Genomic DNA, 27,261 nt, shown 5'->3' with positions numbered 1-27,261 from the left:
TGAGGACGACTGCAGATCTGAGGTGGCTGCAGGTTAATGCTGCATGTATGTTAACAAAAGGATCACTTGTGCACCAGCTAGCCCTTTGTTTTGCTTCTATGGTGGTTGGATTTCATTATAGTTTGATCTGATGTGCTGTCTGAAGATAAGATGTTCTTTTTGAAGCTGATCAATCTTTCCTTTTTGTAGTTTTTTTTTCTCACTATTTAGCTCATGTTGACTTTTAGAGCTAACTTGTGACTTCTTTGTTCTTCAACCAACTGGGGGGTTTATTTTACACTTTTCTTAAGAATTTTGCATCCGTTTCCATGCAGCTGGCTCCCATTTTGTGGCGAGCCTCGACACGGCGAATGAAACGAAATCCCACCTCAGTGTGCATGTGAGTGGGACCTGAGTGTAGTTTGCACTATTTTCTTGGCTGTGACACTTAAATGGTAGCACCCCTGGGCACTCCGCAGTGAAAGTCTGCCTCTCAGAGCAGCTCCGGCTCACTTTCTTCAGTTCTATCTGGGTTATGTTGGATTATTCTAAATATTCTACAACACACTTGCAGTTTTAGATGTTGTGACTTTTTGTTGAAGTGTAATAAATAAAACCCTGTTTTATCCCCCTGATTGCTCGGTAATTTTCATTTACTTGGTCACCCTTTTCCCCTCCTGGCAGCTCCGGTTCCTGTTCAGACTTTTAATTTGTTCATTTCAGTCAAATATTTGATATGTGTGAGCACCCTGGTTGCTTTTCTGCAGAAGTTGCAGCAACAATCCTCTCATCAAGGGACAGTTTGTGCACCGCAATCAGGAAATACACCGTTCACGTTCAGTTTGCTCAACTATTTCACTGAAATCTCCCTAAAAATAAAACTTAACTGCGATGAAAACAGATTGTCGACGCTCCTACAGGAGTTGAGTTTGTTGCTTCCAGGCTGTTTGTAGGATTGTTTCCTCTGAGTTTATTGAACAGCTGCAGCATCAGACAGCAGGGGGGATATTTTTTTATTTCACTGGGGAGAGTTTTAAGTGATTAGGCTCAGTTATTGGACAAGTTGATGAGCTTGCTATTGAGATGAATGTGTTTATCAGTGCATTATTATGTGTCAAACATTGCTTACTGTCCTTTGTCAGTGCCAATATAAGTGCTGACTTGTTCCGTGATGTCCGTTCTGCTGTAGAGACTCCATGTAGACTGATAAATTAATTTAAAAAATCAGATGCAATTGTATTTTTCTATATGTTCCATGCTGTAACATAACCAATAACTGTCCTGCTGCTTCCTCACATTCCAAGGAAGTTCCTATTTCATGATGTTGTATCATGCCCAATTCTTATTGCTGCCATGCCAAGAATTGCTTTTTTTTTTTGTTTTTTGTTTTTTGATGGCATTTATTCATAACTCCAGAGATGAAATTTCCATGTTTCTGCTGGCACATGAAATATGTATGGACATGTGCTGTGCCTCCATATTCACATGAGGGTGGAAAGAAGAAAAAAATACCACAATGACTGGAATGCTATGCTGGTGATAAAGCAGAGGGCTGGATTAGGCCTTAACATGTTCTATAAGGTGCCATAAATAATGCGTAAACTTGAGCAAATGTGTAGGTGTGAGCAGCATTCTGCACATAGAGTGTCACTTGTTTACTGCCAGCAAGGGCGCGGCTTTATTCCTACTTTATATGCGAGTTCACTCAAGTTAAATAAGTCCATGCGCGGCCTACTTTTCCCAAATCTATCGCTCAGATGCAGAGAGAGAGAGGGAGGGAGAGAGAGAGAGAGGAAGGCTGCTTCTCCTTGCAGGCTGCTGCTGCTGCTGCTGTGCCAATGCGCAAACAGTCTCCGCCGTCGGGATAGGTCTCCCCCCCAAATCGAGGCTGCGCTCGGAACGATCATGCGATTGAACGACGAGCGCGTCATGCTCGTCTTCCTCCTCTCCTGCTCCGTGCGATCAGTGGCTCTGCGTTCCGCAATCCCCTGGGATACTGTACCGCCCTCGATGGCTCTGCTATCGCCGCTCGGCTCGCACTGAATGGCTGCCCGGAGCGAGGGGAGCAAACGGGGAGAGAGAGCGCCGCGTCTCCTCCTGTGAACCGACGGCTCTAAGCATCAGCTTCCCGCAGCGACAGACGGCGGTGAGTGTCTCTTTTGTGCGTGTTGGCCGCCGTGTGCCGCGTCCTGACCGGGGTCGTCTGAGTTTCCACCGGCAGCGGAGGAGCAGCGGAGGAGGAGGAGGTGGGGAGGGGGAGGGAGGGTTGGATTATTTAGCACCGCGGAATGATGAACGGTCCAGCAGATACGGGACAATTAAAGTTTGGGATAACTTGGAGGGGACGGGTCGGTGTGGGCTTTGGCACGATCCAAACTTTTTCTCTTTCCAGGTTAATCAAAACAGCGGATCGGCGCGTGTGGCGCTTTTACGCGATCGGCTTCACGAAAATGTGCAAAAAATACAGCGGCGAGGAGGGATTTTTGTATGCTTTCGGTGTGATTTTGGCCCATTTTTTTTGCGAGCGCCGGTTGCAAAGAACTGTGCCTTGTTGTGCTCCCGCCCCCCCTGCGCTCCGTGCCGCACTGGTTCCGTCTGGCTCGCCCTCAGCTGCTGCGTGTCCTGGGATGACCTGTTGATGTCGGTAGAACGGAGAATGGCAGGGGGAGCGATTTCCCCCATCACCAAAATATTTAAATAAGCAACATTTTTTTTTTTTTAAGGGGGCTGCTTTCACTAAATAACCCGGCGTCGCAGCGCGGCTACCTCATCCGCTCAGCCAGTAAGTGTCTTGTTTGTCTGTTGTTGTTGTTGTTTTGTTTTTTGTTTTTTTTTTCTTCTTCCGTCGCGGAAATGCTTGACATTGTGCAGCCGGGCTGAGGTGGATGGTGCGGCCGCCGGGGCGAAACCCAAAAAAATATTTAACACCGCTGTTAGCTTAGCAGTTAGCCGCCTCCTATAGGCCCGGCTGCGGAGGCACCGGAGCGCACGGCGAACCACGAGGAACGGGGACACCGGGCTTCCAGTCCGGTGTGCGCTTTAAACTAATTTACCTGACTGGCGTTTGTAAACAGCAACACACCGTCGCCTTCAGCCGGGTATCACCGGGGCTCGCTGCCATCCCGTGCGTCCCCCCCTCCTCCTCCCCTCCACTTCCCAACCTCCTCCTCCTCCTCCTCCTCCTCTGGAGCGGTCATCCCAGTGCGTTAAAGAGCTCCACATCCTTTTCCAACATTTCTGCACATATGGAGACTACTTTGCATGTGCTTTTGATATTCAGATTTCTCCTTTTGTTGTTGCTGTGTAAGAATAAGGGCCTGTGTGTATGTCTTGACTTGCGCTATGCATGCATGGGCACATGAGAACCAGGAAATGCCTATAGAGGGAATGCATTGTGTGCCAGCTGCACCAATGACTCCACAGTAATCATTCACATAGCAGATCTAAAAGCCCATGCTGTGTGCCAGTGGCAGAACTGGATTAACTGGAAAGCGGGCAGGCAGCGTGGGATATGTGTGAAAGCTTGTCCCATCATAACATATCAGAAGAAATGTGAATGCAGGCAAAATATTCCTAAAACTTCCGCATGTTGTGAGCATGTTTGACCTACTTTTCCTCCCCAGGCTGACTGGTTGGTTGGAGATCTTAAGCCACAGGGGTGAGTTGGGGTGAATTTCATTTAGCTCGCATTGCTGCACTCTATATATTTTAATGGAATAAGGACCTGAGATGATCCCTCTCATCTCTGCAGGCCCCACTCGCCCCTCCTTAGCGCACACATGTACAGGCGCACACACACACACTCACACACACACACACACACACAGCCACATTCTCTCTCACTGTCAGGGCAAACTGTGCAAACACACCCTGCTCTCAACCCCCGGCTGCTTGTGTGTCTTTATGTGCACGCATGTGTGCTTACTGCGGCTCGCCAAACTGTAAACAAGCAGTATTGTCTAATGTCTGTGTGTGACTCAGTGTGCCTTTTGTGGGTTTGTTTGAGTTTGTGTGTGTGTGTGCGCATCTGTGTTTTAGTATGAGGGAGAGGGAGCTTGAGTGAGACGGAGACAAAGAGAGCATTTCTCTTTACCCTGGAGCTTGGCGAGGTCCCAAATGGAAGGCTTTGGATATGATGGGGTGGCTCGCTCCGGCCCTCGTCGGTCGGTCGCACCAAAGTTGGTCGTGTTGCCTCCGACAGGGTGGCCTTCGTTCACTTTGCTGTCATAGCAATGCCGTCTCTGGGCGTGCATCATGTGCAGCGTGCATTTGTGCAACACTTTTAAGTGGTAAAACACTTCTGTGACAAAAGTCACCCAAAGCTGTGCATGCTGTAAACTGTTCTGTGCATCTATGGAAATCCCATGTCTTCTGCTTTAAGTCAAGGTTTGTGGGCAATGAGATGCCATGTGGGCTGAACAATGGATCCGCTGTGTTCTGGGCTCTTATTGTAGGGGGTAATATAGTGGTTGAGGGTACAGAGGGCATATGCGATCATGTGGATCCCGGCAGAGTGAGGCAATGCATGCATACAAATGCTAAAAATCCAATATTTTCTCAGTTTGTTTGCATATCCTCACAGCATCTCGCAGTGCTGTACTATAAACCTGCAAGTACACAGCAGAGGGAACATTGGTTGGCTTTAATTTAATATTGACAGGCATAATGCTGCAGTCTTAGAGAAGGTACAGGGCAAGGGGGTATGTTTGCTTTGACTGTTGACTGAAGTGAATGGAAACATGCTATGTGGTTTTTGTTTAGGCCACACACACACACACACACACACACACACACACACACAAAACCACACACACACAATCACACACACACACTATTGCACATAGAATAACAGAACGTGACCCAGTTATCTAAGGACACAGGATTTTATAGCTCACAGAAGACAGAAAATAAAAAGGCTTTTACTGAGCCTGCCCCTGGCAATAACAACCACTGCAAGGCTGAAGTGACGTATAGGATTAATGCAACGTAGATTATCCGTGGAAGTTTTCACAAAACTTAAATATCAGCCTGCCAAAAGCCCTCAGTAAGACTATGTGGAGAAATATTTGTGGCGCGTGTCGATATGCCAGGGGATATAATTCTTATTCGGGGCTACTTTTCTCCACAATAGAGGCATTTGATTGTAAATAATTTGCCATATGCGTAATAAAAATAGGGTTTAGTGTATGTTTGGAAGCAGTTGGCACTAATGAAAGACTGTCAGCCATTTTATTGTGCCTATTAATGCAGGAGTCTGACATTCCTCACCTGGTTTGCTTTAGGTCTGTTTCTCTTTGAGCTTTCTGTCTTGTAACACGGCCCCGTTAGATCGCACCTCCTCCTCACATTGGCTACTGAAACGCTCCTCGCACCAAAGATGCAGCACAAGATAAAACAGTTTTTGTCATTGTTGTGAATGGCTCTATCCACGTTGTGCCAGCTGGGCCCACGATCCTGCATAAAGCAGCGTAACCAGTGTGCCGAAGTGTTACTCTGTGAGCTGCAGTTAATGATCTTAAAGGGGAGAAACTGTCAGAATCAGAAACACTTTAAGTTGCTTACGTTATGCTTTGTTGTGGCACAAACGAAATCCATCTCATGGAAACTTACAGGATGGAAATCTGGCTCTGCAATGAAGCTATGTAAAATAGAGCTGCCCAAGTTAAACAAATATCCAGCGTTAAACCAATACCAGCCTGTTTAGGAGCGACGATGCATTTGCTGAGCCGCGGTATACACAGTGTGACTTCTAACAACCGGTGTGTGGATCTACATGTGCAGACAGGTTATAACTTATTCACTCTCTTTTCTTCTGTTCTCTTTGTTTTTCTCTTTCTTCCCCCGACAAGACCCTTTGGTGGTGTGCGTAGGCGCACCATGGCCCAGACCCTCCAGATGGCGATCCCAAACTTTGGCAACAACGTTTTAGAGTGTCTGAACGAGCAGCGGCTGCAGGGCCTCTACTGCGATGTCTCCGTGGTGGTCAAAGGCCACACCTTCAAGGTACAGAAGAACCGTAAAGTCGCTCCCACAGGGGCAGCTGCACTCCACTGACTGAAGGTTAAAATTGGAGAAGTCAAGACACGAGTGTAAACAGGCCTGTGGCGGTCGTGTTGCATTGAAGGCCGTTATTCTTTAGAAGAAGTCCTGTTTGGACAGTTGTGGGGAAGTTGGGTAACTTTTTATGATTTTCTTTGTGTAACTGTGGCTGACAATGCTTCATTGTAAGTCTGTTGTAAACAAACACCAAAATGCCTAAATCATACGCAAAAGAAAACATTTCCGTTCCTTCACTACTTTTCTAGTTTGTCACTCTGGTGGACAACAATGAATAATGTCATTAGTTCATTTGTTTAAATTTATAGCCTCTAAATTTCAATAACCACAAGACTGATGGTTTTAAAATATGGCTTTCTTTTCAAGAACACTGAGAGAATTCGTTGAAGCCTTTCTGAGGACATGCTAAATTAATATATAAATCAAATGATTGGCTGAGCAGAGAACAACAGTTAAATGCTGACTGGAATTAACTCAGCAAAAACTGGCACAACGTCTTTGTCTTCTTTACTTAGTCTGATTGATGTTTCTGTCAAGTTAAGACTATATATTTCTTGCAGCTGTTTTACACAAATTAAATCAATTCGAAAAGTATTTTTTATTCTTTTAAATATTTTTTGTTTTGGAAGAAAAGTGCATACATACAGCAAAACAAGCTCCCAAAAAATGTTTGTACCAAAACTCGCAAATTTTAATTATATCTAGCCCTAAATAAATCAGGCTGTTTGTTTATCAATAAATACCCCAAATCGTACATTTAATACGTCTAACTGGCTGTATCCCTGTTTTTACCTTTTGTCTCAGGCTCATCGAGCTGTCCTGGCTGCCAGCAGTTCTTATTTCCGGGACCTTTTCAGCAGCAACGGCGACGGCGGCGGCATCGAGTCGAGCCCGACCGTCGTGGAGCTCCCGCCGGCCGTGCAGCCCCAGAGCTTCCAGCAGATTTTGGCTTTCTGCTACACGGGCCGTCTCAGCATGACGGTGGGGGACCAGTTCCTCCTCATGTATACCGCCGGCTTCCTGCAGATCCAACAGATCATGGAAAAAGGCACCGAATTCTTCCTTAAGGTAAAGTGTTTTTGAGTAGTCAAACCAGTAAAGTAGCAGAAAAGCTGGGACATGTTGGGGGAAAAAAAGAAGAGAAGATTTAAACACACAAACCTAATTGCACTGACATCAACTGTATAGAAGCACAAACCAAACACTTTTACCAAAATAAGCAGGAAGGGTTTTTTCGAGGTTTGTGTTTTGTGGCGGGCTGTTTGACAGTCAGGCTGACCTCAGGAGCCGCCGAGTTTCTGCTGGTTCATCTAAGTGCTCATGTCTACTGATGTCATTTCCAGGTATCCTCTCCCAGCTGCGACTCCCAGGGCCTCCATGCAGAGGAGGCCCCAACCTCGGAGCCCCAGAGCCCAGTGACGCAGACCAGCAACAGCGCCGCCCGGCCCGCCTCCTGCCTGACGCCGCTGCCTCTGGTGTCCCGAGTGAAGACGGAGCAGCCGGCCAGCCAGCCGGAAGCAGCCACTCCGTACTCTGTGGTCTGCACTCCCGTGGCCAAGCGGCTGTGGGAGGGTGGCAGCAGCCGGGACACGGGTGGGGTCGGCTCGGGAGGCGGAGGAGGGGCCAGGAAGGCGGCCCGGTATTCCCAGGAGGTGGTGCGGGGCAGCGCCATCCAGAGCCCCGGAGCCCTTGGACTGGCCATGGGCATGGGCGCCACCACCACCAGCCTGGCGGGGATGGTGGCCAGCGGCGGGGTCAGCGGCAGCGCAGGCACCAACGGCAGCTCCGCAACGGTGCTGGGCATGTCGGAGGGCGCCAGTCCCGGCACCCTGAGCACCTACGCTAGTGACTCACCCATCAGCTACCACGATGACGAGGAAGAAGAGGAGGGGACAGATGAATGTGCTGAAGAGCAGTATAGGCAAATCTGCAACATGTACACCATGTACAGCATGCTCAACATGGGAGCTGCAGGTAACGGACTTCACACCAAACGATCCACATAAATAAGATCTCTGTTTGTATTCCTGGTTTGCACAAAGTGTTTTGTGGGTTTAAGCGTGAAGTGCTCTAAAGCTTGCCACACGGTTTTCCACAGCAGCTGGCGAGCGTGTGGAGGCGCTGCCAGACCACACAGAGACGCGGGGTCGGATGCGAGGCCGAGATCTCACGTGTCTTCCCGCAGAACTCATCGCTCAGATAGGAAACCGCTGTCATCCCAAACTGTACGAGGAAGGAGACCCTGCTGAGAAACTGGAGTTAGTCTCAGGTACGTGTGCTTCAACAGGAAAACAGTTCTGGATATCCTGAACCTTTTACAACTAAATAAAATGAATTTAAAATCATTCCTTTTGGTCCTCCCCAAGTCTGTCCAAATTTTACAAAATTATTTTAGCTCCTTTGTCGTAGTTTAATCAGAGATCTTGATGTAATGTTTGATGGTGACTTTTGCTTGAAATCAGCACGAAAAAATAGTTTGTTTTTATTCAGCTGAGGAGCATCTCACAAATCATTTATTTCCTCTTGACCCACTTCAGACAATTCACAGACTTTCATATCAGATTATTGTCAAATTATTGCAACTGATTGAATTCAGGTTCAATAAACTATCTCGTCTTCAGCTATTATAAGAAGCAGCTTCTCAGTTTAAACAAATATTTGAGGACAAGATCTAACTTGAGTATTTTACCTTTAAAGCTCGTCTTCATTTATGTGGCAGCTTTACTGCTTTAGTTCTTTAGTAACCTCGTCTTCAGCACTTCTCAAAACAGATTATTATTGCGAGCACACAGACATATTACCAGTGTGTCTTTTTTTGTTTCATTATTGTCCTTTTCCTTGTTTATATCCTATTTGTCTCACTGTTTGATGCTATTGTTGGACTATTTTAGCGAATGATTTAATCTGCTTCATCAGTTTTGCTTTAATCCTCGCTCAGCTCAAGTAAAGCATTTTATAGCGTTGTTGTGCCGTATGAGGTGCGTTTTTATTGTTATCATTGAAGGTACAGCTGGACAATAAAACAATCGTGCTGCAATATACCAAGCTGGCTTCATTCAGGGGATCTATACAGACGAGGCAAAGGGCGCTGATATGTATACACACACTGAGAGGACGCTGTCCTCAGATGACTGTTGGGGCTTGGCATCGGCATGCAGGGCCGTATTGCACATGTGACTCGGTGTGTTTATGTCAAGGACATCCTGTGACAATATCTGTGTTACCTTACGGGCTGGATTACACCTTTCACTTTACATTCCTGCCTGTGTGCGACAGAGCAGAGGAGAGAAATATAGAGAGAAAAAAGATGAAATATGCAGCGCAAGTATCGGCAATAGTGAATTATAAATATCCAAGAAATGTACTCAGAGTATGAAAGGGAATAAACTGTAGCTGGTATTGATCTGAAGATGGAACAATCGAAAGCACAAATCAGGCGAAAAAAATCAAACAGAAAAAAGAAAGAGGCGACGTCAAAGCTCAACGCTGTGACATGTAGGTAGAGCAGGGCCTCGTCTGTCCCCACCTACAGCTGCAATGTGATATGAATCAGAGCCGGCGCTAGATAAACATATTCCAGTAAAGGAAAGCAAAGATTGTGGCTTTATCGTTGCTGTATAAAACCAGAGCAAAGTGAGACTGTAAATACGTCCTAAGAGGTGATTAAAAACTGTAAAATAAAGAGCTGAGTGCGCTGCGGATCGCTAATGCTCTGCACGCGTCTTCTTTGCAGGTACTTCTGTGTATATATCGCGAGCCCAACTCATGAACTGTCACGTGAGCGCGGGGACCAGACACAAGGTGCTGCTGAGGAGGCTGCTGGCCGCCTTCTTTGACAGGTTTGTTCCTTCCCTCTGTGTGTGTCTATTTATGCAAGTGTTTCATGTAAAGTTAGGATGAGGACATAAAAAAGCTTAGTTTTATTATAGAAATTAAAGTTATCTGCTGACATAAGAGGGATAAAGCAACTATTTTTGTTTCCCTCTGTACCAGGAATACTCTGGCCAACAGCTGCGGAACCGGCATCCGCTCGTCCACCAACGACCCGAGCCGCAAACCCCTGGACAACAGAGTGCTCCATGCAGTCAAATGTGAGTGTGCATATTTGTCAGTCTGAGGGTGTTTGCCCACAGGCACGCAGACAATTTGTGCATTTGGTCAGAGAGAGAGAGAGTGGAATGTACATGCATTCGTGCTGTACGTGAACACAGCATCACTCCAAAGGACGCCGCCGCCGCCGCTGCTGCTTTTTGTGCTGCTTCGTGCTTCACTTCTTTCCTAAAAAGAAGTGTCGCTTTGTGGTGTTTTTGATAATTTGCAGCCTCATGATTAGCATTAGACAATAACTCACAGTGACCACTAGATAGCAACATTCACCCTCAGACGAGACGCTGCCTGCAGACAGCCTCCATGTTATCTGGATGTATACAGCGTCCTGCTTTGCACAGAAATCCCGAGAACTCTTGTGACGGCTTTGCCAAGATTAATTTCCTTACGACTCATTAGTAAAATGAGCATCTGTTCAGAGATCTGTCTCTCCTGTTTGTCCTTTAATTGCCATTTAGCTTCTCCCTGTCCCAGTCTTCGCTCCACGATAAACAAACGTGACTTTTGCGTTTAACCCTCTGAACCCCAAAATCCACCTGCAGGTTTGAAAAATACGACGTCTTTTAAAATTACAGCAGGTATCAGAGTGAAAAAATTGCGCAAAAAAACCCAGTTTGGTCTAACCTAATTCTGTAAAAAACAAAAAATTCTGCTGTCCTTGATGCAGCCAGGAAGCTATGACAGACTGAGCTGCAACCAGCAGTCATGAGACAAAAATTCACAGAGAGGAGACAAATATGGAAACAAACTGTTCGTATTCATTCAACGTTATTTACATTTTTGTGACATGAGTAGTCAAAGAAGCTTGACTTTTGCTTTTTTTTTTTTTTGGATTGTGCAGGACTTTATATTACAGCAAAAAAAAAAAAAAAAACCAGACCGCAGTGAGTAAAAATGTCAATCTTCTCTTATAAATCAACCACAAGACGTTTATTTCCCAAAATGTTGAACTACCCCTTTTCTCTTGGCACTATTCATGTTATTTTTTTTTAGATATTTCTCTTTTCCTGCACAGATATATGTTGACATGTAAAAAAATTCTTCTGCTGTAAATGTAAGTAAAGTGTGATTCAGTGAAGTTTGTTTTGAGAATAGACATGATTTAGATTTTCAATGAGGAAGTTGGCAAAAATGAAATTTCAAGAACCGCGCAGTTGAACTTCTCATTTGTATAAAAATACACATGAGACACAAATTACCTTTCAAATCAGAGTATTTTGAATATCTTTGAACTTGCCTGTGGAAATCCTCTCTGCGCTTTACATGATACCAGAACCTCAGTGGATGAAGTTTGTTTCTCTTGAGTCGACTTTTCATCAGAAATCAATCTACAAAACAATCGCTGCTTTGTCGGGGGTCACGGCTCACAAGCCGGGGTCGTAAATTGTACTCCGTGCCGCAGAATGATAATAAGGTTTAAGATAATAAGCGTCGAAAACGGACAGAAGAGCTTAATAATTGATTTGGCAGCTGTTTCGTGGGAGATTATGACCCCGTCTGCAGAGCAGGAACCGACGATTATCTGAAACTGGTGGAATATAACGGCAGAATTTAAAGAAGTAAAGGCGTGAGGTGCTGATTTAAACATGAGGGGAAGTCAAACCCTTCTTTGTACACACATGCATGCAGCATTTAGAGCCGTAGTGATTTCATACTCATAGAATTTACCTTAAATCCACATTTTGTGAAGCTTCTGCCTCATGATGGTTGATATAAAGATACGAGAATAAGAGAGGACGATAGATTAGAAAAACATGAGTAGTAGAAGGTGAGTTTGTTGGGTTGTTACTGTGCATTTTATATTTTTTTATTGTTTATTTTTACTTGGGCTGTAAGGTGGCTCGGTGGTTAGCACCGTTGCCTCGCAGCTGGAAGGTCGCCGGTTTGTATCCCGGTGAGGACACCCAGGATCTTTCTGCGTGCTCTCCATGTTCTCCAGCGTGGGTTCTCTCCAGGTTCTCCAGCTTCCTCCCACAGTCCAGAAACAGGCTGAGGTTAATTGGTGATTCTAAATTGTCCGTAGGTGTGAATGTGAGTGTGCTTGGTTGTCTGTCTCTAAGTGTGGCCCTGTGATAGACTGGTGACCTGTCCAGGGTGTCTCCTGCCTTCACCCTGAGTCAGCTGGGATAGACTCCCACCACCCTAATGAGGATTAAGCGGTGTATAGATGATGGATGGATATTTTTATTTATCAGTATGTACAGTGGTGCTAACTTTACTCTTTAAACCAAACTTCTCCTTACAGATTAGTAAAGTGTTTTAGCGTCCGTCTAATCGTGTTTTTTGTTTCTTCCTCCTGCCAGTTTATTGCCAGAACTTCGCCACCAGCTTCAAAGAGAGCGAGATGAACGCCATCGCCGCCGACATGTGCACCAACGCCCGCCGCGTGGTCCGCAAGAGCTGGATACCCAAGCTGAAGCTGCTGATGGCCGAGAGCGACGCCTACACCGCTTTCCTCCCCGACGGCGTCAAGACGGAAGACGACGCGCTGGGAGCGGACCCCGCCTTCGACCCGGCCTCGCTGGAGGCCACCGGCGGCGCGGGCATGGAGTCGGGCGGCTCCTCAGGTGAATCGCTAACCGGCGTGGGCGGGGACGGAGGACCGTTATTTTGAACACTGTGTCCAGTCGGGGCGGGGGGAGGGGAAGGTTGAGTTTTGATGACGCACATACCAGTATTCCCCAGTTGTGCTTTGCCTCCTCACTCTTTGGCTGATCTCTCACATCTTGACTGTCTATACTACACTGCTAGGGGTCGTCGCCCTGATGTAACCAGGACGTGAACATTTTGTTGCTTTATGACTGTATAACGGAGTTAGTGGAGAAAAAGGGAGAGCGTAGGGGAGTCTTTTAGTTCGCTCCTGACTGCCCTCTGCCTCCCCTTGTCTTTTTAAGGTGTGTAAGCGCATCCACTGTTGCAAATTAAATACATTCCCTGAGGTGCGGGTGGTGGGGGGGAGTTACCGGGGCAGCCTGAGGAGGAAGGAGGGACGGGAGTAAAGCTGACCAGTGTGTTGAATGTAAGCGTCGGTGGCATTTCTCTCTATGCAAGCCTGACAACTTGTGCTCCAGCCTCGGGAAAAGGAACTAAATTTAAAGTAGATCCATTATTAAAACAAATTAACACTACCTGTTCTTCCTCCCCTTGCATCCTCCACTCATCACCCTGCAAGTATCCTTCAACCCACCTCACCTTCCTCGAGACCAGAGAATCTCACTTGAGTGTTTCACTGTGCGGTGTCTTATAGAAATATATCTCATCTTTCTCTGTTTTCTAAATTTTTAGCATGTTGTTCTCTGTCTACGAACTGAAAAACAAATAACAAAGTGATCCAGAGAGGCGGGGGAGACGGCTTTTTACTAAGATGATTGTAAAGTAAATCGAAGGGCAACAGGTAATCAAAGATGGTCATATTTTTAGAAGACAAACTATATTTATACAAGTGCCCATGCCTAGAGCGGTGTGAGCGAAGAGAGCGAGAGGGATTGTTTTAAAATCTCGATATTCAGCTTTTATTGAAAGAGGTACCGTCGAATAGGGTTAAAGTGCTATTTTTGCAGGAGTATAATAAAGCAGTCTTATCATAGGAACCTCTGTCATTTATTTTTATCTTTATCTTACAGTGAAAGTGATGGAATGAGCAGTTGAACTGCTAAATTTGACACATTTCATCTTCTGTTCACTCGCTTAAAAGGATTAATAAGACTGCTTCGGCTGGCTTGACTGTGTCTGTGATGTCCGTGTCTCCTTAGATTGTCAACCTGCAACATTTGTCTCCTTTGATAAAGACATTGGCCCATAATTTTGAAGATTGCTTGTAGAAATTTAAAGGTTATACTGATCTGACAACTTAGCTAGTTTTGTCTTTGTGCTAAAATTATTGAAAAGAGGGGAAAAAAAAAAAAAAAGTGACATTTTGCACCAACGCAGATGTCACGAGGAATACTTACGGGATATTGGAACGTGCCTTTTTAATTGAAATCAATAAGCAGAAGCTGGTGGGTACAGTGATGTCACAAGGAGGCAATAAAAGCAAACAGGCTTCACGACGAGGCGGGTCTGCGCTGTGCAGACGCGTCTCTCCAAACCTACGTTTGTTCATGTATCCGACGCACCACCTCTTGTAATCTGGAAATTCAAAAGTGGAGTTTGAAACGATTTTGCACCTTCCATGAGCAGTAGAGAAGTGGTTTCTGCACCTTAAAGAGAAGAACCAGTGGTTCGAGCACCTTCTTGAGAAATGTTGTGTAGCAATCAAACCCCTTAAGGTGGAATTTGTCTTTTTTTTTTTCTTTTTTTTTTATTTCCATGCCTGCTTGTGTTTCTTGTTTAGACGTGGCACAAACTGCAACTGTAAATAATCAAGAAGACTGTTGAGTTAAATCCCAAGTGTTCTTCCTTCTTTCTGTTGCTGGATGATTAACTGACCTTTGTTTTGTTTTTTTTATGTGAAAGTTGGTGTTTGCTAGAACCCTTTTTAATGCACGTGCCGAGTCAGTTCAGGGGATTCAGTGTTCCCGTTTCAGGTGGATAAAAATGGAAGTCGTCAGGGTTTTGACTTGGAATGTGTTCTTTAACTGAAACGACTGATTTCTTTCTCCTTCCGGAAAGGCAATTCTTAAAAAGGTTCTATTTTTCTGAAGACGGGTACAGAGTAAAAGCTAGCGAGGAGTAAATGCTTCCTATCCGAGGCAGCGGAGTTAGAAACTGCTCTCAGTCTTACAGAAAAACAATAACTCCAAGCATGATGGATGCATTATGACTATTTTTGTTAGTGTCTAACATTACAGGATGACTTGACTTTGGGTGGTTTAACTGGGAGAGTTTATGGACAGAACAAAAAAAAATGAAATAGAATAAAATGCAGTACCTTGTGAGTATTCAGTAATAACAGAAAAACCTCAGTTTAGCATTCGACTGTAGATGCCACACGAGCACCACCTCCCCCACATACCTCTACAGTATCTCTGAAGACTGTTGTGCTTTCTGTCCTCCGTGCAGCTGGTGTCGTGTTTCACTTCCACAAGTTTATTCATGTGTTTCGGAGGGAGGCGGTTTTAGGTGGTTCCGTCTGAATCACGATACGCATCTGTAGGAGAGCGTGTCGCATTTTTTGAGCGCGACGACACCAAAGTCAGTCTCTGCCAAGTGTTTTGAAGTGAAAAGACAGCGAGTCCCCTGCGAAAAAGAAAAGAACGAAGCAATGAATGAATTTCTTGCAGTGCTGCAAAGCGACCGGCTGAGCAGCTTCTGAGTCGAGCGCTAAATTATCACCACTGAATCGACTCAACCAAAACCAGAAGCGACCCGGTGAGGACGACTCGCCTCACCAGCTCAGACTACTTCTAAACACTGGTTCAGGGCAACAGCGTGGACTTCAGCTGGAAATAAGCGTAGTTACGGTACACGACAGGATTTTTAGTTAGCTTTCAGGGCCAATCCAGTAAACCTCGCCGACGTCCAAAAAGTCCCTCGCTCGCGGCCTTCTTGCACAGTGCTTCATCTTCAATGGGTGCGCGAGTCCGTTTTACTTTGAGAACAGAAAGCGTTTTGGGTTTTGTTTTTTTTCAGCACATTGAAAAGCAAACTGTAACTTCTGTAGCTTGTTTACACTTCACACAACATGTAGACCTACACACTTGAATGGATAAGGTGTGGCACGGCATGGGGAACCTTTTGTCACTAAACAGTACATATATAAATATGATTATATACATGTATAGATAAATACTGTATATTATATATAGACGCACACATAGATTGTTTGTGGTGCACTCGCAGCATGAGGTATATATTTACCCAGAAACAGTGCTTCTTCACAGCCTGTGCAGTAAGTGGTCGGCCCATGTCTTTGCCCCTGCTCCTTGCCCTCTGTAACCCTGTAGCACCAGTGGACCTCCTGTACCGCTCATCCTCTTCTTTCTGTGTTCCAAGTGCCAATAACTTCTTCGTGAAAAGCCCTGTAACTGTGACCCGACATTATCAAAGGTAATTGCACATTAACGACTGTAAAATAAATAAATACAAATCATAGAGAAAAATGTCAAAAATGGATTAAATAATGAATATCTTAATAAAAAGATTTGTAACAATTTCTCTCTGACTCCTTTTTTTTTTTTTTTTTGGAACAACTTTTTGTTTGTTTTGTGGTCATTAGAAACAAACTTTTTATAAAACTGCTCCTTCTTGCTCACTACTTATTTCATCTTACGGTATTTCAAATGATAAGTAATTTTAAAAGTGTTTCCTGTTCACCTCACCCTAGCTGGTGGAGGCAGATAGCCACCCTTCTTCCTGGTAATAAATCTGACCATTCCCTCTGATTTATTGGGTTTCCCATTATAGAATCTGAATCAGAAATACTTTGCTGATCCCCGAGGGGAAACTGCTTTCAGTTACAGATGCTCCCAATCAAAAGTCTCAAAAGAAGTAGAAAAGTGAAAATATACAATAAAATATTAAGTATTAATATGAAAATAAAATAAATATACATTCTGCTGTTATAATACAACATTGTGTGGTCGTCCTGAGATGAATCATGTTGTAAATTGGCACTTTATACTATAAATAAATTGATTTAAATAAGTGGACTTTCTAAAATTAAAAAAATTAAAAAATACATTCTTTTTAAATCAATGTATTGCAGATATAAGACTGCTGAGTTTGAGATAAACAGAAAAACTGGGAACTAAGTGTAAATAAAGTTCAGTAAAGTGATATAAACTCTGCATGTAGCTGATTGTTCTTCATTACAACACAAAAAGAAAAAAAAAGTCTGACTATCAGTGTGCATCCTGTACCTTTAGTCACAGTCGGATCTGAAATCTTTACATTTTATCTTCTACTTTTTATGACTAATGCTGTGAATTATTCTAAATCCTGTATTTGGTTCTACATACTGTGTTGAACACTCATGTAGAATTAAATTACTGAAACCAGAAGGTCAAAACTGACTTTCTGCTTATATATATATTAAAAAAAAGTAAATATCAAAACCAAAAAACTGATAGAAAATGGAGCATTGCTTTTTTTTTGTTAGATCAGTTTTCAGCCATATATGTGTGTGTGTGTGTGTTTTACACAAACCACTGTATAGAGATGTTTTAATAGTTTAATGTTAATGACTGTCGTGAGCAGTTTTCATAAACCTACAGGAAGAAAAAATAAAATGCTCATTCTGTGAATCTTTCACATCACTGCTCACACCTGGAAGCCACCATGTATGACATGTTTTCATGCTTTATCCCCCACATTTGCCTTCATTTGGTTGTAGTTTTGCTTTCACACTTGACATACAGAACTTTACATGCTTGAAAAAGAAAAGCTGCCTCATGTGGCTACAGATCGCTGGCAGGCTCTTCAACAGCAAAGCACTCAGTAAAAAACAGTAAAATATGGCAGAAATATGAAGTTAAACATGATTATTACTGTCACTGTGCTTTCACCGTTTCTAAATAAGTGATTAACATAATAAATGTGGCACCACTTAGAGATACTATCAGTGTAAATTTACTCTTGAGAAGCAAAGAGAAGAACATTCTGGTGCATTTTGATCACGGTGGTTCATTCTGTGCTGCATCAGATCAACAAATTCACAAAGAAGCGCCGTAACCTTTTGAATTACGATGTGAACCGTTTGTCACCGTCTCCTTTTTCTTGTGCATGTGTGACCTCCTTTGACCTCCGCTTGAAAAGCAAACACAGGAACACCACAGCCCGGAGCACAGTCGCTTCGATTTCCGTTGTTAGTGCACCACCCAGTGTTACACCAGGATCAAGACAACAGGCTGCAAATCAAAAGGGCCCAACTGTGCCAACAGTTTGAGATTTTCTGGCTCAACAGCTCAGATTAAAAGTGGACATAACTTGCTTTAATTATTCTCAGCAGCACAGCCGTGAATATTTTTACCTGAAGCCTGCAAATACTGCAAAGACTGAGCCGCAACATCCACAGTTACAGTAACGAACCACACAGGCACCAAGAAAGCAGCTTTCCAGCCTGGTTTCATGTGCTTTAGCTGCATTAAGCTGTATTTTATATAAACACTGAGTCGATTATGTGATTCGAAAACGGTCGCTGGCAGTAATTATTTCACAATTTTGCTCTGAGGAGCTTTGTTTTGTTTTTACCCCCCACACATATAATGAATGCTTGAGTTTATGCGGTTTACGTTTGGTTGAGCAACCCAGGAGCAGGCAGCTGTTCACAATTTAACAAAAAAAAATAAGTACTTCCCTCAAAAGTTTGTTTATTGCATTGCTCCTAGACGTTCATTAATATACAGGAGTGAAACCTTTTCATAAATCTGTGCTATAGCTTAGAGATAATCACAAAGTCTGACATAGTTAAACACTATTCTCTTGTACTTCTGGTTGGATGTTAACTCCTGCATCCAGAGTACGATCAGGCCGACTGAAAGATCTCACGGCATTAAATCAAGCTTTGTAAATCAACTTCAGTTCAATTCTTTATTTCGAACATATTAAAAATATACATTTATAGAAAGCGATAAAATGATAAATAATATGACTTCATGTGAGTGACAGACAAAATACATAATATACACATACATACCCATATCTATACATACACACACCTACATACACACCCACGTACATTCTGTTGCCACTGGAGAGAAAATCAACATTTGAATAAATCAATCTTCATTACAGAATTTAAAAAACAAAAATGCAAAACTCCAATCTGCAAAAGTCCAATCAAACAAAAGCTGTTGTTGTTTTCTCAGAGGACCAGCAGTGTCTCTAAATCACTTCCCTGGAGAAGAAACAAGACCCCAAAAAAATCCTACAAACTGATTAAATTAGAGATTTGTTGCATTAACAGAAGTGTGTGTGTGAGATGATTGAAATGACAGAGACGATATACGAGACATGGCAGTGAAAGGATTAACGTCTAGACAGCGTTTCTGTGGAGTTGGACACCTGCGCTGAATCGACTCCACCCCGAATGAGGAGACGTCTGCTCTTCAGAGACATGCTGCACCCTCTGGTGGAACCTAAAGACTTAGAAAGCTGAACATTTGTGATTTCACAGAGAGCTGCCATGAGGGGTTTTGCACACATTTGGGACTTATAATACAGTTCACAACTTCTGACTCCTCACCCACAGTTGTGGCCCACCTCCTCTGGTTTCTGTGAATAAACGCATCGTGCCTCCACTTCCAGACTGTTTTTGCAATCTGGGGGATTCTGCAAGATTCAAATGAGGTCCCACTGACAGAGGGACAATGCACTGCTGCTGCACATTAGACATGCAAGATGCACATGAGATACTGGATGAAGAGTGGATTCATAAAATATCTGATCACTCCAAGTCCAGAAGACAAAGTGGCGACTGAAGGGAAATGAACTGACCTACAGACGAACTCCAGCTTCTCTTATCAGCGTCTTCTTTTGAAGATCTGTTTTATTCAAGAGGCTTTCTGATAAATTTGAATTTAATTTCTTGCCAGCTCTTGTTCTTAGCTGTTCAATTTCTCTCTGTTTCATTCTTAACATTGAGTTTAAGTCTTGCGTTGCTTTATTTAAACTTGAAACTAATCCATTGTTTTTATGTTCTACATTTGCTTTTTATTGTTTTTTCTGTTTTGCATAACTCTGTATTTTCTTCTTCTGTTTTTGATTTAGATGCTTTATGATTATTTTCAGCTTATTCCAGTAAAAGGGATTAATAGAAGAATGTTTAATGCAGAGGAGTGTGAGCCAGATGAGCTCTTCAGTTGCACATACTGTACCTTTTATTGAGCTTCAGTTCCATGAAGCAACCACCAGAGGACACCCTTTAATCTATCACTGCACTCATATTTTGGTGCCGCAACTCAAAAGTGAAGCAAAAGCCAAATTTCTTCCCTTTTTCGATTTCGAAACTCAACCACAAGCGGTGCGGAGTTTCGAGTAGGAAACGTAATGAGAGCAGAAATACAGCTGGATGCAGCTGATCAATTAAAAATAAGAGGCCAGCTGCTTATGAATTATTTGTAAGTGTGAGCAAAGAAATGTCCTTTTCGTTTCCTTGGGTGGTTTAATTGCCAGCAGTTACAGCTTGTTTAAAAGATGCAAACTTGTGATGTTTTGTTGGACTGGAGTCACAAAAGAAGCAATCACCTGCATGCCATAAATTCCTCTGGAAACACAGGGCAGCCTGGCGGAGGAAAACAAAAACCCCCAAACCCTTTCCTGTTTGGCCTCAAGGGTTAAAATCTGCAGAGACAACGTGCAGTTAAAGTGAGTGAACTGCCAGGTTTCATGTTGGTGTTATATTAAACGTAGGCAGCTGTGAGCATCAGTGCAGTGGGAGGTAATGTGCAGTTTCTGATCATCATAAAACCTGAGGGAATGGATTCCTTTGCCCAAATATGGTCTTGAGGAAGTAGCAGAGCCCTGACGCAATCCTCCCTACTGTTACTTTAAATGGCTTCAGGAAACCAGGGCTCCCACTCACGTCATGGGTTTTCCTCTGCATGAGCCACAAGAGCCGGATGCGCTTAATATGGGCATCTGTCTGCTCACCACCTCCCCCATCTCTCTTTTTTTTTTCTCTCCTTTCCTGCGAAAGGAAGCAGCTCACTGGGGGGATGGGTGAGACCGGAGGGGAGCTCACAGGCTGTTCTAGTCTTTCTTGACTGTTCCAGATGACTAGAGGAGTGGAATGGCATTCATCCCTGTGAGAGAGCGGCTAAAAATAGACAGAAAAACCTCTCACCGATCAGACTTTATCTGCTCCGGCATTGCCTAATACAGAAATACTTTGTGTTCCAACTGGAATTTGTGCATTTGTGAATTGTCTCGCCGTTTGGATTCAGGCATCTCGCCTCCTGAACGTTCCTTGTCACACTGAGCAGAATGGCTTTTTAAATAAAGTTCTTTCTTTGATTTTAACAGCACACAGAGCTTTTTTCTGTTTTGCAAATTATCACCTGCAAAAAACAGTCTGAACACTAGTGTTGATGCCCCCGAGAACATTTAATTGAATTAACGTTTCAAAGATTTAACTGTATTTTTCCAGATTGTTTTCATCCAGAATTCTTCTCCTGGATGTGTGTGCTGATTGTGTATTTGTTGCAACTTCTTTTTTAGCTAATAAAAGTACCATATGTAATTCAGTCACATCCTCTTTAAAGCAAAGAGATTAAATGTGCAACTTCATGAAGCTGAATAAATGACAATATGTGGGACACTATTTAGGTACAGATGTAATAAATTTAAAGTAAAGGGGAAAAATGCAAAGTGCCAATAAGCAGCTACACTTATTTATACTTAACCAACCTGCTGCAAAATAGGTTTCTGTTGTTTTAACCAATCACATGAGCAGTTATACAATTTAGACCTGACATGTGCATCTACTCAGGATGTAAAAGTGCAAATATAAAACTAAAACTCGTTTTTGTTACAGAAGCAACAGCCGAACAAATCCGCCTTTAAAACAGGAGTCTGATAAGTCTGATTTTTTTTTTTTTTTGTGCACCATATAAACAGTTTCATTGTTTGAGTGATATACAGATTCTCTCTTGGGGTTTCAAAAGTGAATTTAAAATGCTAAAATGTAGATTTTACCTCATGAAGCAAAAGATAAATGAAGATATCTGACATTAAAACCAACAGTCAGGATCAAATGGCTACGCAGCCTTAATCCAATGTGTGGAAATGATCCAAATCTTTGTGCATATAGTAAAACTATAGAAGTTAATTTTACATGCAGGACACTTTTGAGCTAAAAATAGGTGACAAAATCCGGCAAAGGTGAATACGTGATAAATAAATAATAAATGACTGTTGTGCATCCTTCCTATGCAAGCGTCCATCCAACAACTAAATCTGATACTTTTATTCCAAACTGTGGAGATATTCTTGTTTGTGCATGATTATCTTTTCTTTTTTCTTCATTTTTTAGAAGAAATAACTCATCAGCTTCCCAAAAAAAAGTGTTCAGATACTTTGAGGATGTTGTCTTTGCTGGTTTTTGTTCTCTAGTTCCTCATCACACTAACAAGGCTCAATGAGACTTTTTCATTCTCGGTGGAAAAGCTGCGCGTCGTCGGTGCGCGTCCGCAGAAGCAGTTGTCGAGCAGCTGTCGCGCGGCTGTTTGGAATAGCAGCCGCGAGCGCGAGGCCTGTGGGCGGGGCCGGCCCTATGACGCAGGGCGAGTGACGTCAGCGAGGTGATAAGTAGCCGTCGCGCGCTCCGCCGGTATTGTGTCTGTGCGTGAAGTCAGAGGGGAGAAGACGGAACGAACCGCGAAAAAAAAACAAAAACCAAAACAACAAAACACGGTGATTGTTTGTCCTGGACTGGTTTCAAAACAAAGCCGGGACATGGAGGTCAGCGCCGAGGCCAAGAGGATCATGGTCGTGGCTTTGGGGAAACTGTACAGCTCCCGCACCCAGAGAGGAGGTCTGCGCCTGCACCGGAGCCTCCTGCTCACCCTGGTCATGAAGTCCGCCCGGGACATCTACCACGCGGCCCAGGCGGAGAGCGCAGCGCCGGGATGTGAACACCAACAACAACCTGCGGCGGAGGTGGTCACCACGGAGCCGCTCGGAGCTCAGGACCTCCAGGTTTCTCCTCCCAGCCGGACTTTACCAGAGGAGAAAGTCGCAGCTTCCTCCACGGAGACGCGTAAAAGCGCAGCGGACAAGGAGAACCGGTGCCCGGCGGCGCAGCACACCAGGAAGCGGCGGGGCAAAGCGGCCGCCGAGCCGGACTTTCTGCCGTGTAAGAAGGCGAAGCTGGAGCAGGTGAACTGCCCTCAGCAGCTCCTGGTCAGTGCCGTTCTGGTGGACTATGTGAAGTGTGGCAATGAACTCGGAAACCCCATTCCCCTACAGAGAGCCATCGCAGCGTGTTGAAACCAGGCGCACACTGGAGGCGATGAAGTTTTCCCTGGACGCGGCCTGGAGGAGCCTGACGGCGGCCACAGCGCGCCTCGTCCATGGCCTGGGGTTTTGGATGAACGCCCTGCAAAGAGCGTCCCAAAAGTCCCAGATAGGACTGAGAACAAGTCTGGACTTGGTACACGGAAGCAGCCGGCTGGTGCGTAACAGCCCCGCTGACTTTTGGCCTATTTATGACTTAAGCTGGCCAAAGGTGGAACTGAAGGATCGAGCCTTTCTTGAACATTTACGCACAGTCTGGGTTGTTGCTCTACACTGCAAATGTACATTATAGGAGCGTGTTCGTGTCTGACACGCTGACTGAAGAGGGGAAAGGTGTAAACATTCAATGACTACAACTACCTCAGTATTTATTAAATGTTTTTGTACTAAATCTGAGCTGCTGTGCTGTTGTTTTTTTTCCCACATACACTGTTATTCATCAGAGGTTAGAAGGCCTGGATGTGTGATGACTCTTAAAAAAATGTGAGGTGAAAGAGAAAAAGAAAAAATCAGTGTGAAAGTGATGTGTGGGTGTGTTTGACAGGAAGCTGTTTTGGGTGTTAAGAAGTTTGCCTCCATCCCCCACGACTCCACATCCCCCATCACTGATTTGCAGAACAAAAGCAGCGACAATTCAGGAGATGGGGGGTCCAAAGAATGAGGCGGCCGGGGGGGAGGGAGGCCGTAAAGCCATTGACCAGCCAAACACAGAGAACAATCAGGGTCCTGTTGCTCTTCAAGGAGGATATTGCTGTGGTCTGGTCAGGTGTAAACCACCACATTCATTCATTCATGTGTAAAATGCTCACACATACATTCTGCACATTTAAACTCATTTCATCAAAATGAGGTAACCGGTGGTGATGATAAATGTTAAGCTTTCCCATGTTTACAACTGTGTGTGCTTAATGGAGTAAACTTGACCTTTTTATCTGTCAAAATATCCTATGCAGGGTGCAGGTTTCAGCTTTTGGCTCAGTGCAGCTTAACAATAACAGGGGTTGTGCTTAATGACGTAAACTTTACCTTTTATCTGGTAAATTTTAAAAGTGGGGTCCCAAAAGTTTGGTTTGGCGAGCTCCATGTAAGTTCTAGGAGCAGTAAGCACAACAGGGATCCACCAGCGGTTGTGTTTGCGTTGGGGGAAGGGGGTTAACCCAAGAAGGAATGCAGAGAGGGTGGGGGGGAGGTGGAAGCGCCGGCCTCGGCCCCCATGAGGCCTCCGACTGTGCAGCTTATTCTTCCGGCTGAAACCAGAGCACCCGGTCTGTGTACACAGGAGGGGAGGGGGAGGCCGGAACCGTCTGGACATGCCTGTGAAAATGCACACGTCATGCACATCACACACTTGTGTGTCGGCCGACTCCAGTCCAAACAGCTCTCCCAACCCCCCGGAACCTCTTCTTCTCTCACGGTGAAGGAATCCGCTGACACCTTTATGTCTTTAAGCCTTGAGGCGCATATTTTTCTCGTAGGTGTTTGACACAAAGCAGCAGATTTGTAATGCAACTTGGGCGATTCTGTGCCTTCATTAGCCATTACGGTTAAAGCTGCTCTAATCTGTAAGGTTTATACTTATAACTATGTCAAATTACTCTCTGTCATGTGAATTATAGTGACCGGCTGCTGGAACACTACCGTCCCCTCCTGCAGCTCAAACTAGACCTGACTGCCGTATGGAAACGAGCACAGGTTCAAGTAAACCTGCAAGAAAGCCAGTACACCTCAGCATCATTTCTGGAAGTGGGCATGTCTGATGGCTGACCACAGCAATGCAATCATCAGTATCGGTGGTTTTTGTGATGTTTCCACGGTTAGTTCCATAATTTTATTACACCTGAGAGAGACGCTGTGTACCCGACGCTTGGGAATCTGATGACTTGATGCAAGTGAATAACACAAATTATCCACAATCCACCAAACTGGCAACCCTTTGGGGTGCTTCGAGTGCAGTGGTTGGTACCTTCATGAGGCGATCAGAGGAAGGGAAACCGATGGGCGCCCACTGATATCCGTGTGGTCCGCTCCTGTAGCACAAACTGCAGGAAACCTTAACGCTTGCTGTGATAGAGAGGCTGAGGCACTTGAGTGTCAGAACTGAACCACGGAGCAAGAAAGAAGTCGGCCTGGTCTCATGAGCAATGCTTGGTGTTTGTGTCTTTTACCTGGAAACGAGATGGCAGCAGGGTGCACGATGAGAAGAAGGAAACCCGGTGAGGAGGAATCTTCTGCTGGGAAACCCGGGACTTCAGCATTTATGATGATGTCTGTGAAGATTCTCAGTCATCCAGGTCACGGTTGTTCTCGTAGTTTAATTATAGCAGCTGGATTTGTTTGAGTTCCTTGAAGACGTTTCATCCAAGAGGCTTCATCAGTTCTGACCGACTAGTTGGGAGATCCAGATACTGATATCCTGAAGGAGCCATTAAACTTGAGTCGTACTCAGCGTCTTCAAGAAACTCAAGCAAGTCCAGTTGCTACGATCAAACTACGAGAACATTTATGATGATGCTACTTTGACACCTGCTCCTACGCCTCTTTCAGCAAGATAATGCTCCCGGCCACACAGCGAAAAAAATGCTCAGGAATGGTTTAAGGAACATGAGAAGAGATTAAAAGGTCAGGCTCAAACTTCTCCAGACCTCGATCCGACTGAGCATCTGTGGGAAGCTGTGGAGGAACTAGTCAGACCTCATCAGGGAATCATGACTGAGAATCTGTCTTATGAAGACATAATTTTCCTGTGTCGCTTATCAGTAAAGTTGAAATTAAAACAACCAAGTGGCAGACAGACAGAGGCAGCTACTCGCTGGTGAACACAGTCAGCCATAGATCTGTATTGGTTATAAAGGAGAAGGTAAAACTGAAGAACGTAATGAAGTAAACAGACATTGTTTTTGCAACTCTATAAGGCAGAAGTATGTCACTGCTGTGTTTACAGCTTGTTCTGCTGTCCACTGATTGCCATAAAAAGTTACCAAGGCATCTTTACATGTAGCTCACAGTGTGTCTGACCTTCAGTGGTCCAATGGAGCAGTTTTTTTATAAGTAGCTCTCATGTAGTTTACGTTGCACAAAGTACATCCTGCTTACTGCTTCCACCGGCTGACAGGTGGTGGCAATGTGCCTAAAAACACACCAATGTGCCAAAATATTAGCTATGAACACCCACAACATGAGCCCCTTCTCAGACATGTACGGCTCTGGATTCATCTGAAAACATCGGATTCACGTCTAAATGAGCAGCCAGGTCACTTTCTTCTGTAACAATCAGACGACTAAGCACCAGCAGCAAACTTTCAGCTGTTTGTAGGAGTCTTTAGTTTATTATGAACCTTGTGGAACATTAGTTACTTATAATTATGCCAAAAGCTTAAGGAGCAGGAACTTCTATCTTTTTGGTTCTTGAAGATGAAGAAGCCTTTTGGATGAGAGGTGAAACGTCTTCAACAAGCGTGAAGAGAAGTCTGCAGTTAAATCATTTGTTTCACAGCGGATTTAGTCTGTCTGTTAGTGCATTATGTCACCGCATGGACGCTCCGATCTCATGACAAACACTGCACCGTACGTTGCTTCTTCTGTCACTTTCATGGGTGTGTCTGAACGAAGCCGAAAGCGACCAAAGTCTGACTGACGTCACCTCAGCAGATACACAAATGTCTGAAAAGGGGCTTCACACACAGTCAACAAAGATCGAAGCAACAATGCAGACAAGTAACGAGGCAAAGCGGTGTGCATTCTCTCTGGATTTTATTCTTTAGGAAGAGTTCTGTTTGGAATTACAAAATGCACTGGTAGAAATAGCGGTGAGACTGGTTGAGAGTGCGACAGGTAAAGAGTGTTAGAGAGACAGAGTTAGACAGAGAGAGAGTTAGACAGAAAGAGAGAGAGAGAGAGAAAGAAAACAGAGGGAGTGAGCGGGAGATCAAAGGTCCAACAGCCAGTTAGAATGAGAACATCATCACATTTGGCTCCTGCAGCCCCTGACCCCCACACAAAGTAGGAGGGAGAATACACCATCGTCTGAACTGTACTTTCTTTTCTTTGTATTTTTTTTTGTTGTATTTTTTTTCATTAAAAACAGTTCTTTTTTTGTGGTGTCCTGAACATGGTCGTGTTGTGCCTCAACCCCATGTAATAGAAGAAAAACAAACAAAGACTTCGTCTCTCACCAAAGTCTCTTTTGTGTTTTTTTTTTTTACTCTTTAGACTTTTTTTTTTGTC

At 44.2% G+C, this 27,261-nt stretch overlaps 2 protein-coding genes across 2 annotated transcripts; both read left to right on the top strand.

Annotated features, from left to right (window-relative positions):
* The first annotated feature begins 2,024 nt into the window (after positions 1-2,024).
* On the top strand, positions 2,025-16,239 carry nacc1a (nucleus accumbens associated 1, BEN and BTB (POZ) domain containing a). The gene is made up of 8 exons (XM_008303149.1): positions 2,025-2,125; positions 5,829-5,982; positions 6,841-7,104; positions 7,380-8,010; positions 8,135-8,305; positions 9,770-9,875; positions 10,030-10,127; positions 12,447-16,239. The coding sequence occupies exons 2-8, from the start codon at positions 5,857-5,859 to the stop codon at positions 12,755-12,757; spliced, it is 1,707 nt and encodes a 568-aa protein (XP_008301371.1). The 5' UTR covers positions 2,025-2,125; positions 5,829-5,856; the 3' UTR covers positions 12,758-16,239.
* A 6,120-nt stretch (positions 16,240-22,359) lies between these two features.
* LOC103373298 (immediate early response gene 2 protein-like) lies at positions 22,360-23,433 on the top strand. The gene has a single exon (XM_008303148.1). It carries the CDS (start codon positions 22,477-22,479, stop codon positions 23,008-23,010), a length of 534 nt encoding a protein of 177 aa, XP_008301370.1. The 5' UTR covers positions 22,360-22,476; the 3' UTR covers positions 23,011-23,433.
* The last annotated feature ends 3,828 nt before the right edge of the window (positions 23,434-27,261 follow it).

The sequence above is a fragment of the Stegastes partitus genome, unplaced genomic scaffold (genome assembly GCF_000690725.1).
Source record: "Stegastes partitus isolate 25-593 unplaced genomic scaffold, Stegastes_partitus-1.0.2 Scaffold1946, whole genome shotgun sequence".
NCBI classification, from domain to species: Eukaryota; Metazoa; Chordata; class Actinopteri; family Pomacentridae; genus Stegastes; species Stegastes partitus.
This window is presented reverse-complemented; position numbering and strand designations above follow the sequence as displayed.

Coding starts and splice junctions, on each gene's coding strand:
- nacc1a (XM_008303149.1), top strand. CDS start 5,857: ATGGCCCAGACCCTCCAGATGGCGATCCCAAACTTTGGCAACAACGTT. Junction 7,105..7,379: donor GCACCGAATTCTTCCTTAAG/GTAAAGTGTTTT, acceptor TGTCATTTCCAG/GTATCCTCTCCCAGCTGCGA. Junction 8,011..8,134: donor GCTCAACATGGGAGCTGCAG/GTAACGGACTTC, acceptor GGTTTTCCACAG/CAGCTGGCGAGCGTGTGGAG.
- LOC103373298 (XM_008303148.1), top strand. CDS start 22,477: ATGGAGGTCAGCGCCGAGGCCAAGAGGATCATGGTCGTGGCTTTGGGG.